This window comes from Bos grunniens, chromosome 15, assembly GCF_055505025.1.
Source record: "Bos grunniens cultivar Pamir isolate PY7600 chromosome 15, Bosgru_T2T1.0, whole genome shotgun sequence".
Taxonomy (NCBI): domain Eukaryota; kingdom Metazoa; phylum Chordata; class Mammalia; order Artiodactyla; family Bovidae; genus Bos; species Bos grunniens.
In genome coordinates this window covers 37,094,495-37,116,990 of record NC_141179.1, presented here as the reverse complement: position 1 = coordinate 37,116,990, position 22,496 = coordinate 37,094,495, and the positions used below count along the sequence as shown (strand labels likewise).

Genomic DNA, 22,496 nt, shown 5'->3' with positions numbered 1-22,496 from the left:
TTTCATAAACCGTTTCACTCTCATGAAGAAGTCAGGCAAATAGGAAGTGACATTCTTTCTCATCTTCTCTTGACAAAAAAATCCGCCTTGGATCCTGTTCCTACCGTCTGAATCCACAAGCATTTCCTGCTGCAGCTGTGTAGCCTCCACAAGGGAAAAAACAGGCAAGTCTCCCAGGCTAAGGGGTTTGAAGGTTTCCTGAGCCTTACCTCCCAGCAAGGCAGAAGCAGGGAGTGGCAGAGAAGTGGGATAAGGGAGCCCTGCAGGCTCCAGCAGCAAGCGCTGAGGGTAGGGGGAGGCGAGAGGGAGGAGGAAGCCTAGGACTGACCAGGCTTCAGGGCAGGGACAGTCTGCAGGGCAGAGACAAGGCCGTACACGGAGGTCATAAAACAAAATTTATCTTTAATTTGTAAGTGTCAACAGCAGTACAAAAGATGGAGTGATGACGACTAGATTAAGGGTAGAGAGGACAGTCTTGAGGTAAATGAGCATAAATAGGCAGTTCTTATAGACACTCCCCTGAGGGGCCTAGGCCCCACCATGGCATATACATTATCACCCAAAGATGGCATGTTTAACATATCAGGAAAGCACCTTGTGCAAAAAGGAAAAAAAAAAAAGTAGCTAAGGTGCCAACATACACCAGGATAGATAAAGACAGTGTGTCTTTCAATTTTGTCTTTTCCCTTAATTATGAGGCAGAGGAGGGGAAGACTTTGAAAAGTACCACTGAAAGGTTATTCAATGTTGAGTTTTATCTCACATCAATACTGCACAACGAAATCCAAGAAGTGTGTGTATGCAACAAAGCTAAGAACAATGATTCATTCCTTGAAATCTGAAGAGATTCTCTTTTTTTTCTCATTTCTTTAATCCTTAGCAAACTTTTTTTCCATTATCAGGAGGAGAGTGTGAGAAAGATGTGATGACAACCCTTTTAAGGTCATTTAAAAACTTTACACTGGACTGTACAAGATTTTTTTTTGATAAACTATTTACATTTCAGACTTTCAAACATATTCAAAGCAGCAATAGACACTAGTTTTTATGGTTCTTATTTTTTTTTTTTTTCTAATTGCCCAAATAGTTACCAGCCATGGGCCAAGTAGGTACCTGCATTATACATAGAATTTCTACAAAGAAAATCTGCAGTTAAAATTTGCTCAAGGGTGTATTCGATGCCCTCAGTCCCAAGGGCCACACCCGCAGTGTTGCTAGAGGAACCAGCGCAGTACCTTGGCAACAGAGTAGCAGTTGTCTCAACAGCCCTACACAAACTTTACACTTTGAAACAGCAGCCAGCATGTCAGTCCAGCATGTCAGTGAATTGTGCTGATTAAATTAACATAGAATACAATCTCACAATATACATCACAAACAAATTACAATGTCGGGAAATAAAAGAGTTACAATAAGATAAGTTATGTAGTAACAGCTTATAAGCTTGTCTAAGGTAATAAAAATTTTACATGGCAAATACAATAATGAATGAACATAAATGCTAAGCATTCTAATTTGCTACAAGCTGGAGAAGGGTACAATAAAGACTGCACTTTTTCAAAAAAGCAAAAACACATATGACAAAGGAAGACAAACGGAGAATGCACACGAGCAGGTCTGCAATGTGCAGCATACAAAACAGTTAAATATTTGCACATTCCCCATACTCCAAGAGCACCAGCACTGAGGCCTCACTTTCTGCCTGTGGTTCTTCAGGAATAAGAACGTACTGAGCAAGATATGTCACTGAGTTGCCTTCCAGCTTTCGTGTTGCCATGGACGACAATCAGAAGAGAATCTGCACTAAGCTTTACCTTTCTGCCTTGCCCCCTCCCACCTCTAGCCCTGCCTCCAAGGTACCAGCATTCCCAATACTTGTTCATGAGCTTTTGGAAAGAAATCTGTCCCCAAAGGAAAAGATGGGGTGGGGATGAAAGGGAAAAGTGTTTGCATATCAGTATTTTCAGTGATATTAGCAGAGGATTACGCTCAATAGTACATGGCATCAGAAACAGAACATAATCGGCAGGAATAACAGACAGAAGTTGTTTATTAAGGAAGAAAACATGTCAGGGGACAGATGACTTAAGGAAATGATGCAAGTGCTTTAGTAAAAGGACAAATGAGGTCATACAATATTATTATACTTTGAGAAGTGAGCTTAAGTGCCAACTCAGTCCTTAGACAAACATATACAAAATCAGGCAAGGCTACAGCAACCATTTTTTGTCATATTCTCATTAAAAAGGAAGACCCAGTAATAATTTCAATACATTCCTCTAGCTGCATTCTTTGCAGTTGTTGGCACTTGGTACAGGACTTCTCGTGCGGTTTAAAACTACGAAGCGATCCTTTTTCTTTTCCTTAATGAGTAGGTAGAGGTCACCTCTTTGCAGAATGAGTGAATTAAGAGGAGCAGCCTCAGCTGTGGTGTGACCAGGCTGCCTTCCTACTGGGGGTAGATGGGCTTCCTCGAAACAATCCCCGCTTTCACTAGTGCCTGTGCCCCCCTGCTCGGGAGGGTGTGCTCCGGAGAAGCAGCCTGGCTTCACAAGGAAAAGAAAGAAGCCTTTAATTTCAGCCCTAGAGTGATCACACCCTTTTCAAACACCCCAGGCTCCAGTGGGGCTCATGTTCAGGGGAGGCCAGAATTTGACAAGCTCAATAGCACTGTGAGCCCACACCTGAATTTAGAACTTGGCCTGAGAGATGGTGTTGGGACCCTGGCAAACAAATCAGGCCTGAGGACAAGGTTGGAGAGTATCACATACCAAGTGGAGCGAACTGATGTGCTCCTGAAAGGGTGAGCTGAATACAGGTGAAAACAACAAAGCTTTCGTACCTTCCTGGAAAAGATACCACCTCACATCTGCCAGCGAAACAGAGACACTGCTCGACTGGCTCCTCCTGTCCACAGACTGACCTTTTCTTTCTCTCTCTCTTTCTTTCTTTCCCTTTCTTTCTCTTTCTTCTTTTCTTCTTTCTTTCTTCGTTCCTTTGCTTCTTTTCTTTTCTTTCTTTCTTCCTTTCCTTCTTTCTTCGCTTCCTTCCTTCCTTCCTATTCCATATGGTCCATTTTTTTAGGACAGGATTGTCTGTCAGTGTCCCTATTCTAAGTGACAAAGAAAATCCTGATCCTGCAAGTTCTTTAACAAAATGGAGATGTTTACCTTTGATTTGAAGATATTATGAAATAGGGAGCAATGAAAAAAAAAAGTTTATTAACATTCTTTAATCTAATTGGCATGATGAGGCTTTCATTAATGGCCAATCTCAGAGGCAGATTTTTGCCTTTGTAATGGCATTCATGCTTCATGCTATTAAATGGTCACAGGACTACCTTATAAGATTCATGTGGATTCACAGAGCAAATTTGACTCCCTCCCAGCTGTGCTGGAAATTCACCATGTTCAATTCATCAGCTTTCTATGAGAAAAAAAGTGAAAGGCTGAGTCTGTGGACAGTGGGTTCTAAACTGTACGAGAACCCGAGTGAAGGGTTTTCCTGCTCCAGCTGCAAGTGGGGCTCTGCTCTCTCACTGTGGCTGATAATTCACTACCCCATGAGGTACAGTGACTTGTCAACTTCTAGTCTGGACCAACATACATGGATAGAGAACAAAAAGGAAATACATAACTTATATTTCACTAAATATTCATGAACCAAAAATAAATTCTATTTCTATGTTATATTTACACAATTAGAAAAATCTAAAATGAGATGGTAAAATCATAAAAACTTTGTTTAAGCCCCACTGAAAATAAAATGAAGTGATCCCTATGATTGTCATTCTTAATTTCCATGGATATTTAGAGCCAAACTTGGCTAATAAATAGAATAAACTGCTTATGTGCAGAATTTAGATTCAAATACAGCATCACTGTTTGACCCAATGAAAGAGACGTTTACAATCAGATCATTCCTGAATAGCCTTTCATTTTTAAGAACATGGCTAGGAGTAACTGAACCCCAGTACTGAGGCAGAGCTGGAGCTAAAACAAAGTGTTCATACACACATGTATTTTGCATAAATAAATGAAATAACAAGACATAAAAATGACTCAAATCCGGCAACTGTGAGGCAAGCCCACACGAGTCGAAACAGATGACTTTTGTTCATGTAGTTTTCGTACAACAGCTTCACATTAGTCAGAAGTGATAAAAAATACCATTTATATCCAGTGCTTATAACACTTACGAAACAACATCTGTGAGTGTGTGTGTTTTTTGTTGGTTTTTTGTGTTGTTTTCTTTTTTTTGTTTCTTTTTTTTTTAAACTACAAGCAAAATCAAGTTTCAGTCCTAAAGAACAGTCCTTTGTTCTCCACCAGCCCAGAATATTATTTTGGCATGGTCATAAAAACAAACAAAATTAACCTACTATTCTAAATGTTTGCCTTTGTGCAAAATTAATTACATACAATACAATGCTAGCCATACAGCACTCTACCTATGCAACAAAATCAAAAAGGAGTGGGAGAGGGCAAAAGCAAGAATCAAAGAGAAAGAGGAAAAAAAATGTGAGAATGAACTGAGGAGGAGAGGTATATAATCAAAAGAAACCAGTAAGACAATAATAAATACTCATTTTTTTTTTTTTAGAAAAATGACCTCCCCCTCATTTGAAATAAATGTACAAAAACAAAGTTCCAATCCCCAATCAATATTAAGAACCAAACATTCCTATCAGTACCTAAATCAGCTTATAGAGAGCACTCCTAGCTAATGACATAGACAGTAATGTCTTGGCTAGACCTATTTATCGCTCTTAGGTATGGCCGTGAGCACTCTTAAATAAATACGAAGGTACACTATTTTCTTCCAAGTGACAAAATGGCTCAAGAAATCTGATGGGGCCGTTCCTATGTCCTGGTGATCAGATTCTGGTTGTCCCATGAGGTGAACTGTCCCATTTGCTGACATTCTCCCACTGAACTACTCGGGGTGAGGCTCCCCCGTAGGCAATCAGTCCTGGATTCAGGAAGGTCAAGATGGCATGGCTGAGCTCCCTGTCATTAGGAGATGAGGAAGGAAGCCTCACTGCCCTCCCAACGCATCAGCACATCTCCAGAAAAATCCTCGTGTGACACGGGCAGTTAATCTTGTTCACACATAGGCATGACCCCCACGCGGCCACAGATGGAGGGAGTGAGCCAGAGGAACTCGTCTGCTGCCCCAGGAGTGATCTGTTCCCCAGAATTAACAGTAGGAACATCCCATTTAGGGAATGTATTTCCCCTCCTTCTCCCTCCCTATTGTTTTCTTTCATTCTCTGGATGTATCATGACAATTTGCCTCTGTCATTGCTCTGAGGCTGTCATGCGGCTTCTTGCATCCTGAGGACTTTGCAAAGAACTCTCTAGATGTGCCAGATGGGACAGGCAGCTCAGTGAAGAGGTGCCAGCCCGTGACAGCATCCCTGTGGACTCCTACATGGCCCGCAGCTTTGGGCTTTAGGATTGGCCGCAGGACTCTCCTGCCTGGCAGTCACCACTGTTGACCCTTGCTGCTAAATGGCATTCAGGGGAAATGCCACCGATGCAGATCCTACCACTTGTTGCTTAACTAAATTAGGGGAAAATTCTGGCAAAAGATTCAAAGTCATGGTGAACCTCAGGGACATTCCAGTAAGTCTCTACACCTGTATCCAAATACACAGCTCTACAGCCATATCTACACCGATGTTCAAAAACAACTATATAGGTATTTAGTAGTATCTTGTTTCAGAAATGCTTCCAGATGTTCTGGGGACATAAAATCACTATGTACATCTTTTGTATCTAGCAGGAGAAGGAGGTGAAAAGGGTTGAAAAGTTCTTTGGGGAAGGAGGGTGAGAAAAAAGAATTATTAAATTAATGCCACCAACGATTTTTTTTTTTAAATAAATAGTAAGTGGACCCTTGACATTCTGGAATGAATAAATTATTTAAGAGAAAAATGTGTTAAGACTGAATGTCAGGGTTAAAGGCAAAGGGATAATGGATGTAGTGAGAGGTGGTCTCAGGCAGAGAAGACCACCGTGTCGGTATCTGGTGTGGTGACCGCTCCAGTGTGTGCACGTCATACCACGTCACACTGAGGGCACGTCAAGAGGCAAACACGACTGGGTCCATGCACTGCGGCAACCTTGTTCATGCCTTACAATATCTCGTCTCCAGATTCCTGAGTACTTTACCATTGTCTGGAAAAAAAATATGTGTGGTTTGCTATTTTATTTTAAGATGCCAAAGATTGTCTAAGACTTTGCAGTGTCTCCTTTAAGACTTTTAAAATATTAAGATTCAAAAGTTATGAAAAAGTTTGGCACATTCAAAGTTTAACTCTCCACGTGGAAAAATGGAATTCCGAGGCCTTTTGAATATGCTCTGCATGCAGCTGCACACGCCGTGGACTTGTTCTGTTTCACAATATGAAATTCTCAGTTGTTTTCTAAAATAATTCAGAATAAAAACACATTCACAACCTGTAGGCCGGCACAGCATACCTGAGTGAGAATGTTTAACCCCATCTAAAACAGTAACTTAAACCTTTATCAACATCCAAAAGAAAAAAGTAAGACAAAAATATAAGACTTGTAAGACAGCTATGGGTTGAGATAAGTTTTCAAGTCCTGGTGTCTCATATTTAATATGTCTTCACCTAAATTAAAAAACAACAACAACAATAACAATAACGACAAAAAAACTCAAGTTCATGAAAAATCAGGGAAAACTTAATCTGTCTCACGCTTTACGAAACAATTAAGACCATTCTGCTGATGTAATTGTGGAGCCACAAATGCATGCGGGCTCTTTAAGAATTTTTTTTGTTGGGGGAGGGGAGGTGAAATGTCAGAGTATTTTAATTCAGCAAACAAACACTTCTCAGTTGGCACTGACAGCTTCCGGGGCTTCATTTTCACTGCTATAGTCTGATTTGGGGTCATCTTCATAGTCATCATACATTTCCATTTCATCCTCTCCATTAATCATTTCGTTTCCAGCTAGGCTTCCGCCGTCTGTCTTCATACCATAAGAGCTCTGGATGACCGGGAGGCTGGGCTCTGGGCTGGCCGAGGTGCTAGAGCAGTCAGATGTCATCTGAGGTGACGGTGTGGTAGTTGCCATAGTAATAGCACCAGGATACACAACACCTGTTCCTGTGGTGATTGGAATCTGAGGCTGCTGCCTGTATAGATTCAAAAACAATAAAATAAAATAGAGGGAAATATCTATATACACGTGTTCTTCTGGGTGGCTTTGGAATTCATCCCTCACACAGTCTCAGAGGGGAGTCTGTTTGAAATTCTAAGCAAATGATGAAATAGGACAAAGGTGTGTCCTGGAGGAGTTCTGCAAACCTCACTGATGATGTGGTTGAGGTTAAGCAATACAATGGAGCAACTTATTGATGGTTTTGCAACATGGAAGCAAAGCTTTGATAACCCTTGGCATTTGGAACAAATACTGTAGCTAACTCCACAAAGTTACTTGTGAGATCATTTTTTTAGGGTCTCCTAGAACATTACAAAAAAAAAAAAAGGCTGGTAACATGAGACATACTTTAATGACACTGTTAAGCAGGTTTATGTCTTCACCTTGGTTTGAGAGCTGTATAAAGAAAGAATCAAGATGAGGAAGGATCCTATACATCCCAGAGTCAGATTCAGTAAAGCATGTATTTGGTATTCATGTAAATGTCTACTTATTTCTGTGGTTAAACCTGTAGGGAAGCTCATTGAAACTTCTATTTCCTAATTATGGAAGGATCATCTTGGGTGTCATTACTCCTGTGGCCCTGGGCTGGAGCCAGGGTTGAAGGAGTCAGGAGTGAAGAACATTGAGAGCTTTGCTACTTAACAGAACAACACACGTTGCCTCATCCTAGATCCTAGTGGGTGCCAAGGCTTGGTCACACCAGATCAGTCTGTCATCATGTCATTCTAGTTCAAATAAACTTACCAGAGCCTTTACAAAGGTCAGTCTCTCCCTCTGCAGGGAGACATGGCTATCTGTCTCTCATTTCCCTTGAGGCATTGTAACTTGAAATATTGAAAGAATGAAAGACCTACTACCTAGCTCGAAGAATAGGACTGAAACAATATTCATTCATAGATGCAATATTCACCAAGTGTTTCTCAATCTTTAGGGACATTAATATAAATTCACTTCAAACTGCCCTTGTAACTCTTTTCTGAGCCTCAGTTTCCATCCATTTACAAAAGCTGGGATCAGTGAAGTCCTGGAAGGTCCTTCCACCTTTTAATACTTGACTTCAGGTCAGTCGATCACTTGAACGATTCTTATTGAACGTTGAATAAGAATTCAACGTTCAATGAGAACGTTGAATTTGAACGTTGAATTGTAGAGTGAATGTTTGTTTCAATCCTACATTGAAACTTTCTATCCACCTCAATCTAAGAGGAAAATACTCTGAATTTGTGAATAATTAACTAAGTTACCAGCTATTTTTTGAACGTCCTGAAGGAGTATAATTTCTCAAGGGTTGTATGCTTTCCAGCCTGGTAGAAGGAGAAATGACAGAAATGGCCTAAAATTACACTGTGGCGTATCTGATAGTGCTATCTTTAACAACCTCTGTCAAACACTATGAGGCATAATATTGATGCCTTAACCTTTAACTAACATAAAATATTTTCATATAGATTATCTCATCCAGTTAAAATTGTAACTCCATGAGGTATTATTATGCCCAGTTTTCAGATGAAGAAAACGAGACCTTGCTTAAGATCCTATATTTAGTAATCAGCACTGCTGAGATTTGAAGCTAGATCACCTGACTTGAATTCCATCATTCTTTCCTCTAAAGATATTCAGTATACAGACACATTCTGCTTACTATATTCCATAAAAATTCCTGAGCTTGCAGAGCCTGTAGGCATCCAGTTGATACTAAGCCCCTGACATTGATCCATTTTCTATGTTGCTGGCAGTGATATTTTGACTGTACCAAAGAAGAGGATAGAGAAATCTAAATCCATGTGTAGAAACATCTGATAAAATACTGGCTTCCCTTTCATAGAACCAAATTCTAACAACAGTATACTTCTTGCTTCCTAAGTTTGGGGCGAATTGACACAATTAAATTTTATGCTAACCTACCCAAAGCAATAAATGCCTCATTGATTTTTTTTTTTTTTAACTGAGTTTGGATAATTGCAATAAAATATATTTTTGCCTTAATCACATAATGAGTGTAGAGTGAAAACTTTTACTGCAATATTAACCCATTTTACAGATTTCCCAATTTGGTAAATGAATCTATATTTGTTTGCTCTTAGTGTTCCATTACCAAACTATAGAACTAGTTTGTTTCATTTGCAAACTATCAAATGGTACATTTTCTTTTCATGAAGGACATTTTCTTTTTGCAAAGAATAGGTGGTCATTTTTTTGCAGTATTTTAAAATCAAAATATCTATATAGTTATTAAATAAATTTGAATTGACCTCTTATTATGTGCTATGGATAATGCTTAGATGTTTTTACATTATCTTCTTTAATCCTCACAATAAGCCTGAGAGAGAAATATCACTTCCCCTATTTTACAAATGAAGTAACCAATTAAGTTCCAAAGATTTTTTGTTGTTGTCCAAAGTGACACAGGTACCATATCCAGGAGTTGAATTCTTTCTTATTTCACAAATTCTCTACTAGATATCAAGATTAGGGTGAGAAAGGTAAGCTCAGACTATCAGGAAAATACTTAATCTGAATCAGAATCCAACTCTTCTACACTGAGTTGCACATATTTAAAAGTATTTGGACATTAACTTGGTGATGGAACACTGAGAACGAACAAACAAAACATCTTTCTGAAAGTGAGACAGGAGATATTCAGAAGCCTACTACTAGGTGGTAGAGGGATAGTAGATGGCGTCACCCACTGCCTACAACCCCCACCGACTTCCTGTCTGGTCAATTCCCCTTCATTCCTTGACGATGGAAATGCATATAAAACTTCTTATCTGATTTGTATGTTAAAAAAACCATCTCAACCTTAAAGGTGCAATACTGAACTGCTGATCATTCTCCCATATACCTGCTCCTCTCATAGCCTTTCAGATCTTGGCTAATGAGTACTTCATCTTCTGACTGCGGGGGCAAATCCTAAATCCCTATATCCAATCCATCAGCAACTCCTATTGGTTTGCTCTCAGGAATATATAATATTCAGAATCCCTCCACTTTTGCCGCCTCTAGCTCTACAAACCTGGTTTAAGCCACCATCAACTCTAATTTGTTTTATTGTAAGAGTCTGCTTCCTTAGTTCAGGGCACATTCCCTTCTGACAACATGTCAACCCTGTAGATAGAGTGATCTTTTTAAAACCTAAGTCATATCACAATACTCTTTTGCTTATAACTCTTCAATGTTTATCGATCTCACCCAGAATAAAATTCAAAGTCTTCACAATGGCCAACAAGTCCTTTCAGAATTTGGCTCCCTAGTATCTCTGACACCTAGTACTCATCCCACCTATTCATTATGCTCCTATTGCTCTGACCCCATTATTTCTTGAACAAGCCAGACTCAATCTCACCTCAAGATCTTTGCAGTTGCTGTACACTCTGCCTAGCTCTCCCAGATATCTGCATGGCTGGCTCCCTCACCTCCTCATGTCTTTGCTCAAGTTTATCTTCTCAGTGAGGTATCTATATCCACTCATTTTAAAATTGCACTCCATCCTCTAAAACTCCCTACTCCTTTCCCTCATTTACTTTGTTCTAAGGTACTTACTACTATTTGATATTTATTTATTCATTCATTCACTCATTAATTGTCCAATGTCCCCCACTAGAATGCAAGCTTCAGGAAGATAGATGTTTCACTGATATAGTCTGAGGATGTTTCACTGTTTAGGCAGAGCCTGAAACATAGGAACCACTCAACAAAAATCTGTTGAATACATGAAATGAATGAATGAATGAACTAGTGAAAAAAGGGAAAACAAATGAAAGGCTGGGTAGCCCATTCTAGAGAAGAAAATATGTAATGCTCTTAGATATATGGGAGAGAGGGTAGTGGAGAAGGAATGTGAATATAACTATCTTTAAATGCTTGAATGATTTTCTTCACACAAAAGGAAGAGATTTGTTCTAGAATGGACCAAAGAAGAGGATCAGAACCAATTTACAAAGTAGCAGAAAGGTCGAGTATGGCCTAGTTAAGAAGAAAGAACTTTCCAGCATTAGAAGATGTTCCATAAGGAAACTAGCTCCCTTGGAAAGTGGTGAGCTCTCTAGCCCTAGAAGAGTTCAAGCTGAACTTAAAAGGACTCCCACAATGACTACAGAGGCCCCTTCTGGGTTACCATTGATTCTGAAGATACAAAATCATAAGCTGACTGTTATGCTGGCCTTGATACCTCATTGTCATTATCAGCGTAAAAATAGACTAAAAAAATTGAGTATAACTTTCAAGAGTTTCCAAAATACTGTTTTACCCGACATATCTTACTTTAATGCCAGATAAAATTCTTAGGATAGCCTCTTTATTTATTATTGAACATTTTCATATTTCTTCCTTATATTCATGTTCTCCTTCATGCCAAAATAGGAATATCTACCTGTACTTTTGGAGAAGGAAATGGCAACCCACTCCAGCATTCTTGCCTGGAGAATCCCATGAACAGAGGAACCTGGTGGGCCACAGTCCATGGGGTCTCAAAGAGTCGGACACAACTGAGTGAACACTCACTCACTCACCTGTACTTTTCACCAGGCTGACCCTACCCAAACCTCAAGCCCCCTTCTTCAGGAATGGACTATAGCTGGCTCTAATGCGTAGTAATCTCCCTTCCTCTGAGCTTTACTTGCTCATCTATATAATTGAAATTAGTACTTCATTATACGTCATATGGAGCACCATGCAATGTATTCTGTGTGTGCATGTATACATGTGTACATATAATAAACTGTTATTTGCTAACCTATCCATGTAAGTCTCTGGCTTCTCTGACTATAGCATTCTCTGAGAGCTCATTGTGGATAGAATTAATGTACTATATTAACTTAGTACAGTGTTAGGCACACAGCTGGTTTCAGATAGGCCCAGTCCCTTACCAAATGACTGACTAATCAGTTAACAAAATGGAAAATCCAGCCAGCATGCTTAAGCTTTGTCTATCGGAAATTACTTTCCTGAAAAGCATTTTTCCTTCCTTTACAGATCAATTGCAAAGTCAAAATTCAAACACTGCAGATTTCACAAACAGGAATAGCTGGCAAGCATTGGGCTTTATAAGTAATGAATGTACACATCAAAACAAAAGTTGTAGATGTCTGTAAAAGTATACATATGTAGCTGATATGAGTAGAGATGTCTAAGAACCCTCCCTCCTAGCCCAAGTAGAGTTTGAGTTGACCCTGATAAAGTCCAGCATTGTGGTTTCCAAATCACAAGAACATTCCTGGAATATATAATCTAGCTTTGCCAACTGCAATGGAACTATTTATTTATGTTGTCAAAGGCCCTGTTTGCTGATCCTTCAGACTTTTACAGTATCTATAAATGAAGGCAATGAAGTCTGTTCCTCAGGAGATTAGAAGTTGCATATCTTTTTATATTATCTATTAGAGATTCTAATCCAGCTTTCTCTATAGGAGGACAAGACTAAAAATAGTATGTCTAGTCTACTCAATTAAATTTGTAAGTATCTTATAGGCTTGATTCAACCTCTTTAAGATTAAGATGGCAAATGTTCAAATCACTTATACCACAATCCAGTAGAACATAATTCTTTACAATATGAAATACATACCTGACACATAGCATCATTTCTCCAGAATAAGAATATTTGCTCTAATTTGGGACTTACTATGCGCTAGACATTGTCCAAGCACTTTCAATATATTAAGTTATTCAGTCTTCAGAAGGGTCTGATGTTGTAGGTATTATTGTCATCCCCATTCCATATATGAGGAAACTGAGGTACACAGAGTTTAAATAAGTTTCCCAAGAGCAAGTGGAGAGTTCAGAAGAATGAAAGACACTATGGGTTTCCCAGGTGGCTCAGTGATAAAGAACCTGCTTGCCAAGCAAGAGACACAGGTCCAATTCCTGGATTAGGAAGATCCCCTGGAGAAGGAAATGGCAATCTACTCCAGTATTCTTGCCTGGGAAATCCCACGGACAGAGGAGCCTGGTGGGCTGCAGTCCACAGGATCACAACAGAGTCAGGCATGACTTAGTGACTAAACAACAACAATTGCACTAGTTCCTAGAGCCGGAAGAAGCAGATCTAGTATTTTAGCCAGCACAGTCTGGCTCCAGAATTGACGTTCTTAACCACTTACACTATACGGTCTCTAAACAATTTGTAGGCTCTAATTGAAAGTTCATGTGCAATGGTGAAAAGGAAAGATGTTTTACATAAGCCTGGTCTAAATCTTAGCTCTGCACTTTACTAGCTGTGTGACCTTGGACAAATTATTTAACATCTCTGAATATTGTGTTTTTCAACATTGTAGTGAGCATGGTATTGCCTGTCTTATAAGTTTTTGTGTTTGCAATAATTGGTATAATTAACTCAGCATAATTATTCAATAATTTACTATTATTGTTACTCAAAAAGTAGCTCTAATTTTAATATTTCATAGTATCTGCATAATTCTCGATTAGGTAAATTACTGAATAAAACTTCAACAAATTGGAAATGAATTTCATTTGGACATAGTTCTTTGGGAAAAGACAATATTGTACCTCTATGAACCCTAATTCTCATCTTAACATTAATAGTACTCCTATTGGGATTATTACAAAACTCTGATACTTAATCTATCAATTGAAAGGGTTAAATCTAAGGTTAGAGACATTACTCCATTTCATATATTGATAAATTCATTTCATAATAGCTAAGTGAAAAAAATCTAACTCACTGAACTTCCTGTTGTATCATCAGTAAAATGCATGGCAATGTTGAGCCATATATGTAACTTTATTGCCTTGAAAGTTATGTACATCTTTTCAAAATCAGCTATAAAAATTGATCTCATCCCCATTCCCTCAAGATGTCAATAGAAATCTTTGAATTTCTTGTTTGTATTTCCCTCTTGTAATAACCCCACATCTAATGAAGATCAATTTCCAAAGATGAGCCCTAGGGAGTTAATAATCTATCAAATACAACTACTTAAAAGAGAATACTAATCCTTAAGTGGGAATAATATCTGGCTTTATGTAGCAAGTACTATTAAAATCGGGCAGAGGAAAATAGTCAGCATTGACGATTAAAGAATGAAGTATTCTGGCCATTGCTTGCACATCCATAGCCCTATTCCTCAGTTTAAAATGAGCCTTCCACAAAGGACCTCCTATACCATCAGGATCCTTTGTCTCTAAATTTCAAAGTTCTTTATGCCACTGTATACCACGATAAAAGACCTTATTTTCTCTAGGTTCTAGGAGCTCTTCCTCAAATAGCATAGTTACACTCACGACTGTGCAGAATAGGACTGTGAGGCCTATTTTGAAGCAATATAGTAAGGACAGTTTCTCAGTCATTTGGCATGACAGAGACAGAGACCTGATTTAATCCTTTACTTCATTCTCACCTTTCAGTAGCCATGAGTGCATGCTAAATTGCTTGTCACGTCCGCCTCTGTGTGACCCTATGGACTTCAGCCTGCCAGGCTCCTCTGCTCATGGGATTTCCCAGGCAAGGATTAAGGAGTGGGTACCATTTTCCACTCCAGAGGATCTTCCTGACCCAAGGATCAAACCCTCGTCTCTACATCTACCTGCACTGGCAGGTAGGTTCTTTCACAAGCGCTACCTGGAAGCCCTCAGTAGCCATCAGACCTCTTAAAGCCTCGATTTCTTTATTTTAGAGGATTATGTAGTTTGTATACCTAAAATACCTCATATACAGTAGGCATTCAATAAGTGGTAGATGCTATTGAGTTGATTTAGAGTTTCATTTTATATACATTGTTATGTGTTGAGGTATTTTGATCCAGAGGTATTGTCAATGTTGCCTTTCGTAAAGGGGACTAAATAGAATTACTGCATCTCATATATTCAAATAAGTATCAGGGAACTAAAATGGTGCTTTTGCTAATCTTCTAGACTGTGGCAAAAGGGACCCACTATGCAACACAGGGGACATGACAGGAGAGAAAGATCGGAATGAGAAAATGTCTCAAATTTAAACGTTCGATTCTCTGTTCAAAAGAGATTATATACGTTTTCAGGGATACACTAACAGGATTAAAAGAAGACATTATACAGTCTTAAATTTACATTTTCTTACCTACAACTATACTTCCTAACGTGTTCCGTGATTTGGTATATTTCATAAATACTCTAATTAGCATGTGAATTGCCCAATTATACTGTATTGTACTTTTGGAGTTAAAAGCATTGCTTTTTTAAAAATGTAAACATTTATAACACAGAAGGATTTGATATCCTATTTTGGCACATCTTCATCTGCTAATATACAGGGATCCTCAAATAGCAAAGGGATTTCAGCCTCACTTTACCTCAAAAAGGTTCTACCATACAGACTGTGCCATTCCTCACATAGGACTCAGGCATATTCTGAAGGCATCGTCATTGATTGTCTAATGTGATATAAAAGACAGTTTTACTGTGATAGCAAATCCATGTTTAATAAGGATAATAATGATAGGAATTCACCATTATTGATATTATACTAAGATTATACAAAGCATTTTTAAAAGCATTGCCTTATTGAGATAGGTACTATTATTTGTTTCACTTCACACATGAGAAAACAGAAGCTTGAAAAAGTTAAATAACTTGACCAAGCAGATGGCACAGTCAGAGTCTGAAGCAAATGCTGAAGCCCATGCTCCTCCCTAGGACACTCTAGTGTAGCGTATAGTGACCCAGACTGCTCTCATTGGCCTTTTTGTGTGTGTATTCTATTTACCTTTCCAAATTAGTTTTCTGTTTTTAAACACCTGCTTCTGAAACTAACCTTTTGTTCCATGAGGTTATTTATTTTTTTTTAACGTCCTTAAAAATAAAAGGTTCTTTACTCCTCCTCTAAGGTATCTCTTTTCTTCAACTCAAGTGAAGCTTTCTTATTTTCCTGACATGGCACAGCTCCTCAGTTCCCCTTCCAGTCAACAGTGAGCACAAGTTCCTCTTTACATCTTCCACTTCTCTCTCTCAAGCCCTTCCTAAGTGTCTCTCCAGTCCGATTCCAGGTGCCTCAGGCCAGGGCCTCCAGAATAGTCCTCTGGTTTGCCACCCCCTTGGGCTTCTAGGTCTGAGTGTGCTGGAACATATAGGCATCTGCATCCCCACTTAATTCTGACGACTGTGGTTACAAGAGGCCTCTTTTGAATGCAGACAGCCAGTCAGCCAAGTCGAAATTTATACCAGAAATCTATTACCTAATTTTTAAACAAAATGACATGAAATCAGACTTGAAGATATCAAAAACATGTCTAGTTTCTGATTTAAGCAAGAAAAATCCACATTGTTACTGCTTCTACCACAGAATAATTTACTGCAACAGGAGTTCTGGATCTTATGCCAAAAATGAGGTCCTCTAACCAATGTCAAGGCCAATTATCTTGTGGTAGATCCCACAACAAAAGCAGACTATTGTGATTAGAGTCAGAAGCACCACCCAGAGAAGCTGGAAAGCTTCTGGGGATTTCTTAAGGTTAGATTTTTTTTTTTCTCTCTCTCTCTCTGTGTCTACTTAAATAAACTACTAGAAACTTTGTGTGTGGGCACTGAATATCTTAGATGAGTTTGAGAGACAATGAAAAGGGTGATCAGTTGAGAGCAATCTGTTGCATTTCTTTTGATTTGAGCAGGAGCCACGCTGCAAGGCTGTGTAGTCCTGATAGGCCCCATCTGTCACAACCTCCTCCTTGCCCTAATCTCCTTCCCAGACACACTGCCAGTAGCCATCCTGTGGTTTTTACTGGGAAAGGAAAGCCCAGGTGGCTGAATGCAGGAACACTTACCCCACAGTAAAGAACTGCCTCATCTCCTGTCTCCGAGACCTCATCAGTTGCTTGTATTCCCCAATCCGGAGCTTCTTGCCATCGACAATGCAGGTGCGTTTCGGTCGAGGTTTGTATTTATAGTTCGGGTACTTCTCTAAGTGGATCTTGCTTAGCCGGGCCTGCTCCTCATAATAAGGTTGCTTTTCTTGGTTGGACATGGATTTCCAACGAGACCCTAGACACAAACATAGCCTTTAAGTACCCAAGTGGTCAAGGCAACCTACTCCTGGTAAATACTGGGTCTATCTTCCCACCACTTCACCCACTGGGCTCTGAGTATCTCCTATTACCACATGTCATCCAGTCTCACAACTAGTATTTCAGATGATAGAGCAAAGAATAATTTGGATGTGACACATTTATTACATTATTTTTTTCAATAATTTAAAGCCTGATGCTACAATAAGTATATTGTTTTAAAACATGTCTTTGCTGCTTAAAGATCATCTCCTACACCAAGGTCATTTCCCCACCCATCTGCATAGGGTTAAAAACCTGAATTTCCTAAGTATACTTGGAGTATGACAAAATACTCAGGAATAACTCTCTGCTACTGCTAAGTTGCTTCAGTCGTGTCCGACTCTGTGCGACCCCAGAGAGGGCAGCCCACCAGGCTCCGCCATCCCTGGGATTCTCCAGGCAAGAACACTGGAGTGGGTTGCCATTTCCTTCTCCAATGTATGAAAGTGAAAGGTGAAAGTGAAGTCACTCAGTCATGTCCGACTCCTAGTGACCGCATGGACTGCAGCCTACCAGGCTCCTCCATCCATGGGATTTTCCAGGCAAGAGTACTGGAGTGGGGTGCCATTGCCTTCTCTAGGTTCCAGTAATTCAAACAACTCTAACACTCCAAGCACCTTTGGTGAAGCTATCCTTTGATAAGATGTTAGCAAATGTTGATATTCTTCCATATATAAAAACCTAAGGTGCACACTGTCTCCCCTGGCCTGAGGTAATTAAAAAGCCTAAACTCCACTCAAGAAGTTATAACTTTAGAACCGGAAGGTACAGTTGGAATTATATATACCATTTTCAAGTACTCTAAACAATTCATTCAAAGCCATACCAATGAAAGTAAGAAATTTTTAATACGGTTTATACAGGAAGAAGGAAAAGTATTCACTTCTCTAATATTGTTTATAAAGAATTATCTAAACACTTGACAAAGAAGGGATGTGTTTTTTTACATGTATCAAATTGCATTTTTGTGTGTCGCTAGTGAATAAAGCGGTAACAGCTGTGCTGACTGGATGCTAGCTGTTCTTCGGTGGAGATTTTTCATATATAAACAAATGGAAAAGTTGTACAAATATTCTCTGTAGCCAGCAATATCCTGGTCTGTTTTAATAGCACATCCATCCCTGTTTTCCTGATTGTTGTGCAAAAGTTGTGTAGAAAGTCTACACGGACAAGGTTCTCTGTGTTCGGCTGGCTCCCAGCAGCTTAAAGCCCCAGTTAATGGAGGATTTTTGGTGCTCTTAAAAATGCCTGTGCTTAAAAGTTTACACTTTAATGAATACACTTACTATACTCTTAATTTTTTTTCACAGAATGCACATCAATAATATAGATTCCCCACAGCTGCCAACATGGAAACAGAGAGGTTCTGTGCCCATGGGTGAGCTTACTCATACTGCTAATAAAATGGCCAAAAAAGAGAAAATTTCAAAGTTAGATATCAAAATTTAGGGACAGAAAAATAATAATTTTCTTTGGAATATCTATTAATTAGAAAAAATTTAATATATCCATCATGGTTTAAATTCATAAGAATGATCCCCTGATATACATCTCTGAAAGTCTAAAAATAAAACTCCACTTAATTGTAATGATTTTTAGTATCTACCTTGAAATTCAAACATCAAAAAGAAAAAGGGAAAAACTATTTTAACATTTTAACACTATTTGATCTTATGTATGTTCTAAATTTTCATAGGGGTCACTGCCTCAAATGTCTCAGAATCAAGTTAAATTATTTATACAGTGACAAAACATGTGTATTTGTGTATGTCCAGATCACTGATATTTACTCAGGTTAAATATTTATTGCTTTTGAACAAAACATTTAAAAAAAGAAAACCACAGCTTAAGTCTCTAATGTTTTTCAGCTTCTTAAACAGCTCCCTTTGAGATTTTGTCACATCATGACAGCTTAAATAGAACAGTGCCTTCTGTGTTTTTTCTTTTTAAAGAGGAAACATGTTGACTGCAATGCTGCATGTTGAATAAAATACGTTCAATATGTTGAGTACAATAATTCCACACTGTATAATCTGCACGAGGCAAGCTTTACACTAATAGAAAAAGGATTGAGTTTAATCCAGAGAAATAGGAGAATCACTCTGGCAAGTTACCCTGTGGTCTATGTGTTCAACTCACTGCTATGAAATCTGAACTAGTCATATCTTATTAAAGTAAATGTAGTTTTATTTTACAAGTTTTAAAGTTATCATTAGAGGCACTGTTCTACACTCCATAAATTTCACACTATTTTGGGGGCTCACCCCTAGTCCTTGGTGAGTTCTTTTAGAAGGACGTATGAACCCAAGAACACTAAAGCAGAAAACTCTGAGTGTTTCCAGGGTTTCATAGCAACTGAAAGATTTTAAAAGACTAAATTAAGAAAAGGAGATAAAGATTGTCTTTATGATTCTTAGTTAGCAGTGACCCCTCAGAGTTGTCCTATTACACATACAATAAATATTTTGTCTCTAAAATAAGTGTTTAGTCAGTCCTGCCCTGGCACCTGGTGGAGGTACTAACTCCTAAACCTAAATGCCGCGGTGCGGGTGAAGAGTGAAGAGACGATGACAGTCTCCTGGGGCAGCTTGCTGAGTGACACCTAATATCTGCACACCACCATCTCCCTTAGGTGTCATATTAGGACCCTTCTTTCCACTCATTAGATAATTAGCATCAGTGTCTGCACTCACCTAAGATTTTGCTAATGTTGGAGTTATGCATGTCAGGAAAGGCCTGAAGGATTTTCCTCCTCTCATCCTTTGCCCAAACCATGAATGCATTCATTGGTCGCTTGATGTGTGGCTCGCTGCTGGCCCGGCCTCGGGCATCCCTGTAGACTCGTGCTTCAGCCACAGTGGCACCTCCTGTTGGCCAACAATAATACTGCTGTAGTTTAGCTGCAGAGCCATTCATTGCTTTACTTCCTGTAATGTCAGGGCAGGAAGAACAAGATAGGTGCAAAGCATTATTATCTGGATAATGTAACACAACTTGCCACCTGGTTCAGTTGCTTTCCCTAGCAACTTTTGAATGAACTTCTTTTTAAATGAACTCTTGGAAGCAGGATACAGTTGCAGATGACAATCCTACAGGCTCTTCTGAGGGAGGTCTCAAAGATACACTGGGCAGAATTACTTTTGCATGTTTTTAAACGCCTAGCACATCTTTACTACAATCAATCCCAGTTGACAATAAAGAATTATTTCGGCTTCCCAGGTGGTGTTAATGATAAAGATCCTGCCTGCCAATGCGGGAGTCATAAGACATGGGTTCAGTCCCTGGATTGGGAAGATTCCCTGGAGGAGGGCACAGCAACCCACTCCAGTATTCTTGCCTGGAGAATCCCACGGACAGAAGAGCCTGGTGGGCTACAGTCCATAGGGTTTCAGAGTCCGACACGACTGAAGTGACTTAGCATGCACACAACCTTTCCTGCTGTGATGTCTCCCTTCAAAAGTAGGCTCTTATCTATGATTTTAGCCTCATGTGCTAAACATCACAGCCATTTCAAACTGCTGCTGCTGCTGCTAAGTCACTTCAGTCGTGTCCAACTCTGTGCGACCCCATAGACAGCAGCCCACCAGGCTCCCCTGTCCCTGGGATTCTCCAGGCAAGAACACTGGAGTGGGTTGCCATTTCCTTCTCCAATGCATGAAAGTGAAAAGTGAAAGTGAAGTCGCTCAGTTGTGTCCGACTCTTCGCGACCCCATGGACTGCAGCCTACCAGGCTCCTCTGTCCATGGGATTTTCCAGGCAAGAGTACTCGAGTGGGTTGCCATTGCCTTCTCCCCATTTCAAACTATCTTACCCAAAAGAATTCTCTTTCACAATACAGTACTTTGGCCAGTGCTCCCCTCACTGGCTGGAAGCTCCTTCTCTTACTTCTTCAAGCTAAATCTCACTCATCCTTTAAGGCCTATTTAAATATGGTGTGTTTCATGAATTAATTAAATAATTCAATTTAAACAATTAACTGAGAAATTACTATGACTTTGGCTTTATGCCAAATGCTAGGTATACAAAAGTGAATAAAACAGCACGTGCTTTTAAAGGAGCTCAGTTTGGGGAGGAGACAGACCCCAAACAGACAGTCATAATGGAATATATGGTAAGTGCTCTAATATTGAAGTAAACAGGACATCAAGAGGGCACCAGCAGAGGGGACAGTCAACTAATGCCTCCTATTAAAGGTGACATCTAATCTGAATCTTGGAAGACAAACAGGAATTAGCATGTGAATAGGGGAGTTTTTACTGCCCAGTAAAGACAGATGGGTAGGGTAATTCAGGCCAAAGGAAGAGCATTTGCAATGATGCCTCCCAGACTGCATTCATTCCTCTTTTTTTTAATGTTTTTTTTCTGTGCCAAAGAAATTCCTTTTCTTTCTTTCTTTTTTTTTTTTTTTGGTGATCATCTCTAATTATTTCCATTCTATCCCAGCTTTATGAGACCCCTAAAGTTAGTATTTATGTTGTACTCATTTTTGTATCCCCCGGATTTTCCATACAATAGATACTCAATAACTACTTATTGGGCTTCCCTGGAGGCTCAGACAATAAAGAATCACACTCGTTTCACATGCTAGCAAAGTAACGCTCAAAATTCTCCAAACCAGACTTCACCAGTATGAGAACTTCCAGATGTACAAACTGGATTTAGAAAAGGCAGAGGAACCGGAGATCAAGTTGCCAACATCCATTGGATCATAGAAAAAGTAAGAGAATTCCAGAAAAACACCTACTTGTGCTTTACTGAGTATGTCAAAGCCTTTGATTGTGTGGATCACAACAAACTGGAAAATTCTTAAAGAGATGGGAATACCAGATCACCTCACCTGCCTCCAGCGAAATCTGTATGTAGGTCAAGAAGCAACAGTTAGAACTGGACATGGAACAACAGACTGGTTCCAAATTGGGAAAGGAGTATGTCAAGGCTTATTTAACTTATATGCAGAGTACATCATGTGAAATGTCAGACTGGATGAAGCACAAACTGGAATCAAGATTGCTGGAGGAAATGTCAATAACCTCAGATATGCAGATGACACCACCCTTATGGCAGAAAGCGAAGAACTAAAGAAACTCTTAATGAAGGTGGAAGAGGAGAGTGAAAAAGCTGGGTTAAAACTCAGCATTCAAAAAACAAAGTTCATGGCATCTGGTCCCATCATTCCATGGCAAATAGATGAAGAAACAATGGAAACAGTGACAGACTTTATTTTCCCGGGCTCCAAAATCACTGCACATGGTGACTGTAGCC

At 39.4% G+C, this 22,496-nt stretch overlaps 1 protein-coding gene across 50 annotated transcripts in view; it reads right to left on the bottom strand.

The window, feature by feature from the left end:
* Positions 1–382: 382 nt before the first annotated feature.
* The window catches only part of SOX6 (SRY-box transcription factor 6), a 719,879-nt gene continuing 697,765 nt past the window's right edge, over positions 383–22,496 (bottom strand). For 21 of the 50 annotated variants that reach the window (XM_086339818.1, XM_086339841.1, XM_086339823.1 and 18 more), the window contains 3 exons: positions 19,928–20,161; positions 16,953–17,169; positions 6,588–7,168 (listed from right to left, as the gene is read on the bottom strand). In XM_086339818.1, coding sequence (XP_086195944.1) covers positions 6,865–7,168; positions 16,953–17,169; positions 19,928–20,161 — 755 coding nt within the window. In that variant the 3' untranslated portion in view covers positions 6,588–6,864. Of the gene's footprint in view, positions 7,169–16,952; positions 17,170–19,927; positions 20,162–22,496 lie in introns of all 50 variants that reach the window. The other 29 variants (XM_086339827.1, XM_086339833.1, XM_086339855.1 and 26 more) reach the window with 2 other exon arrangements.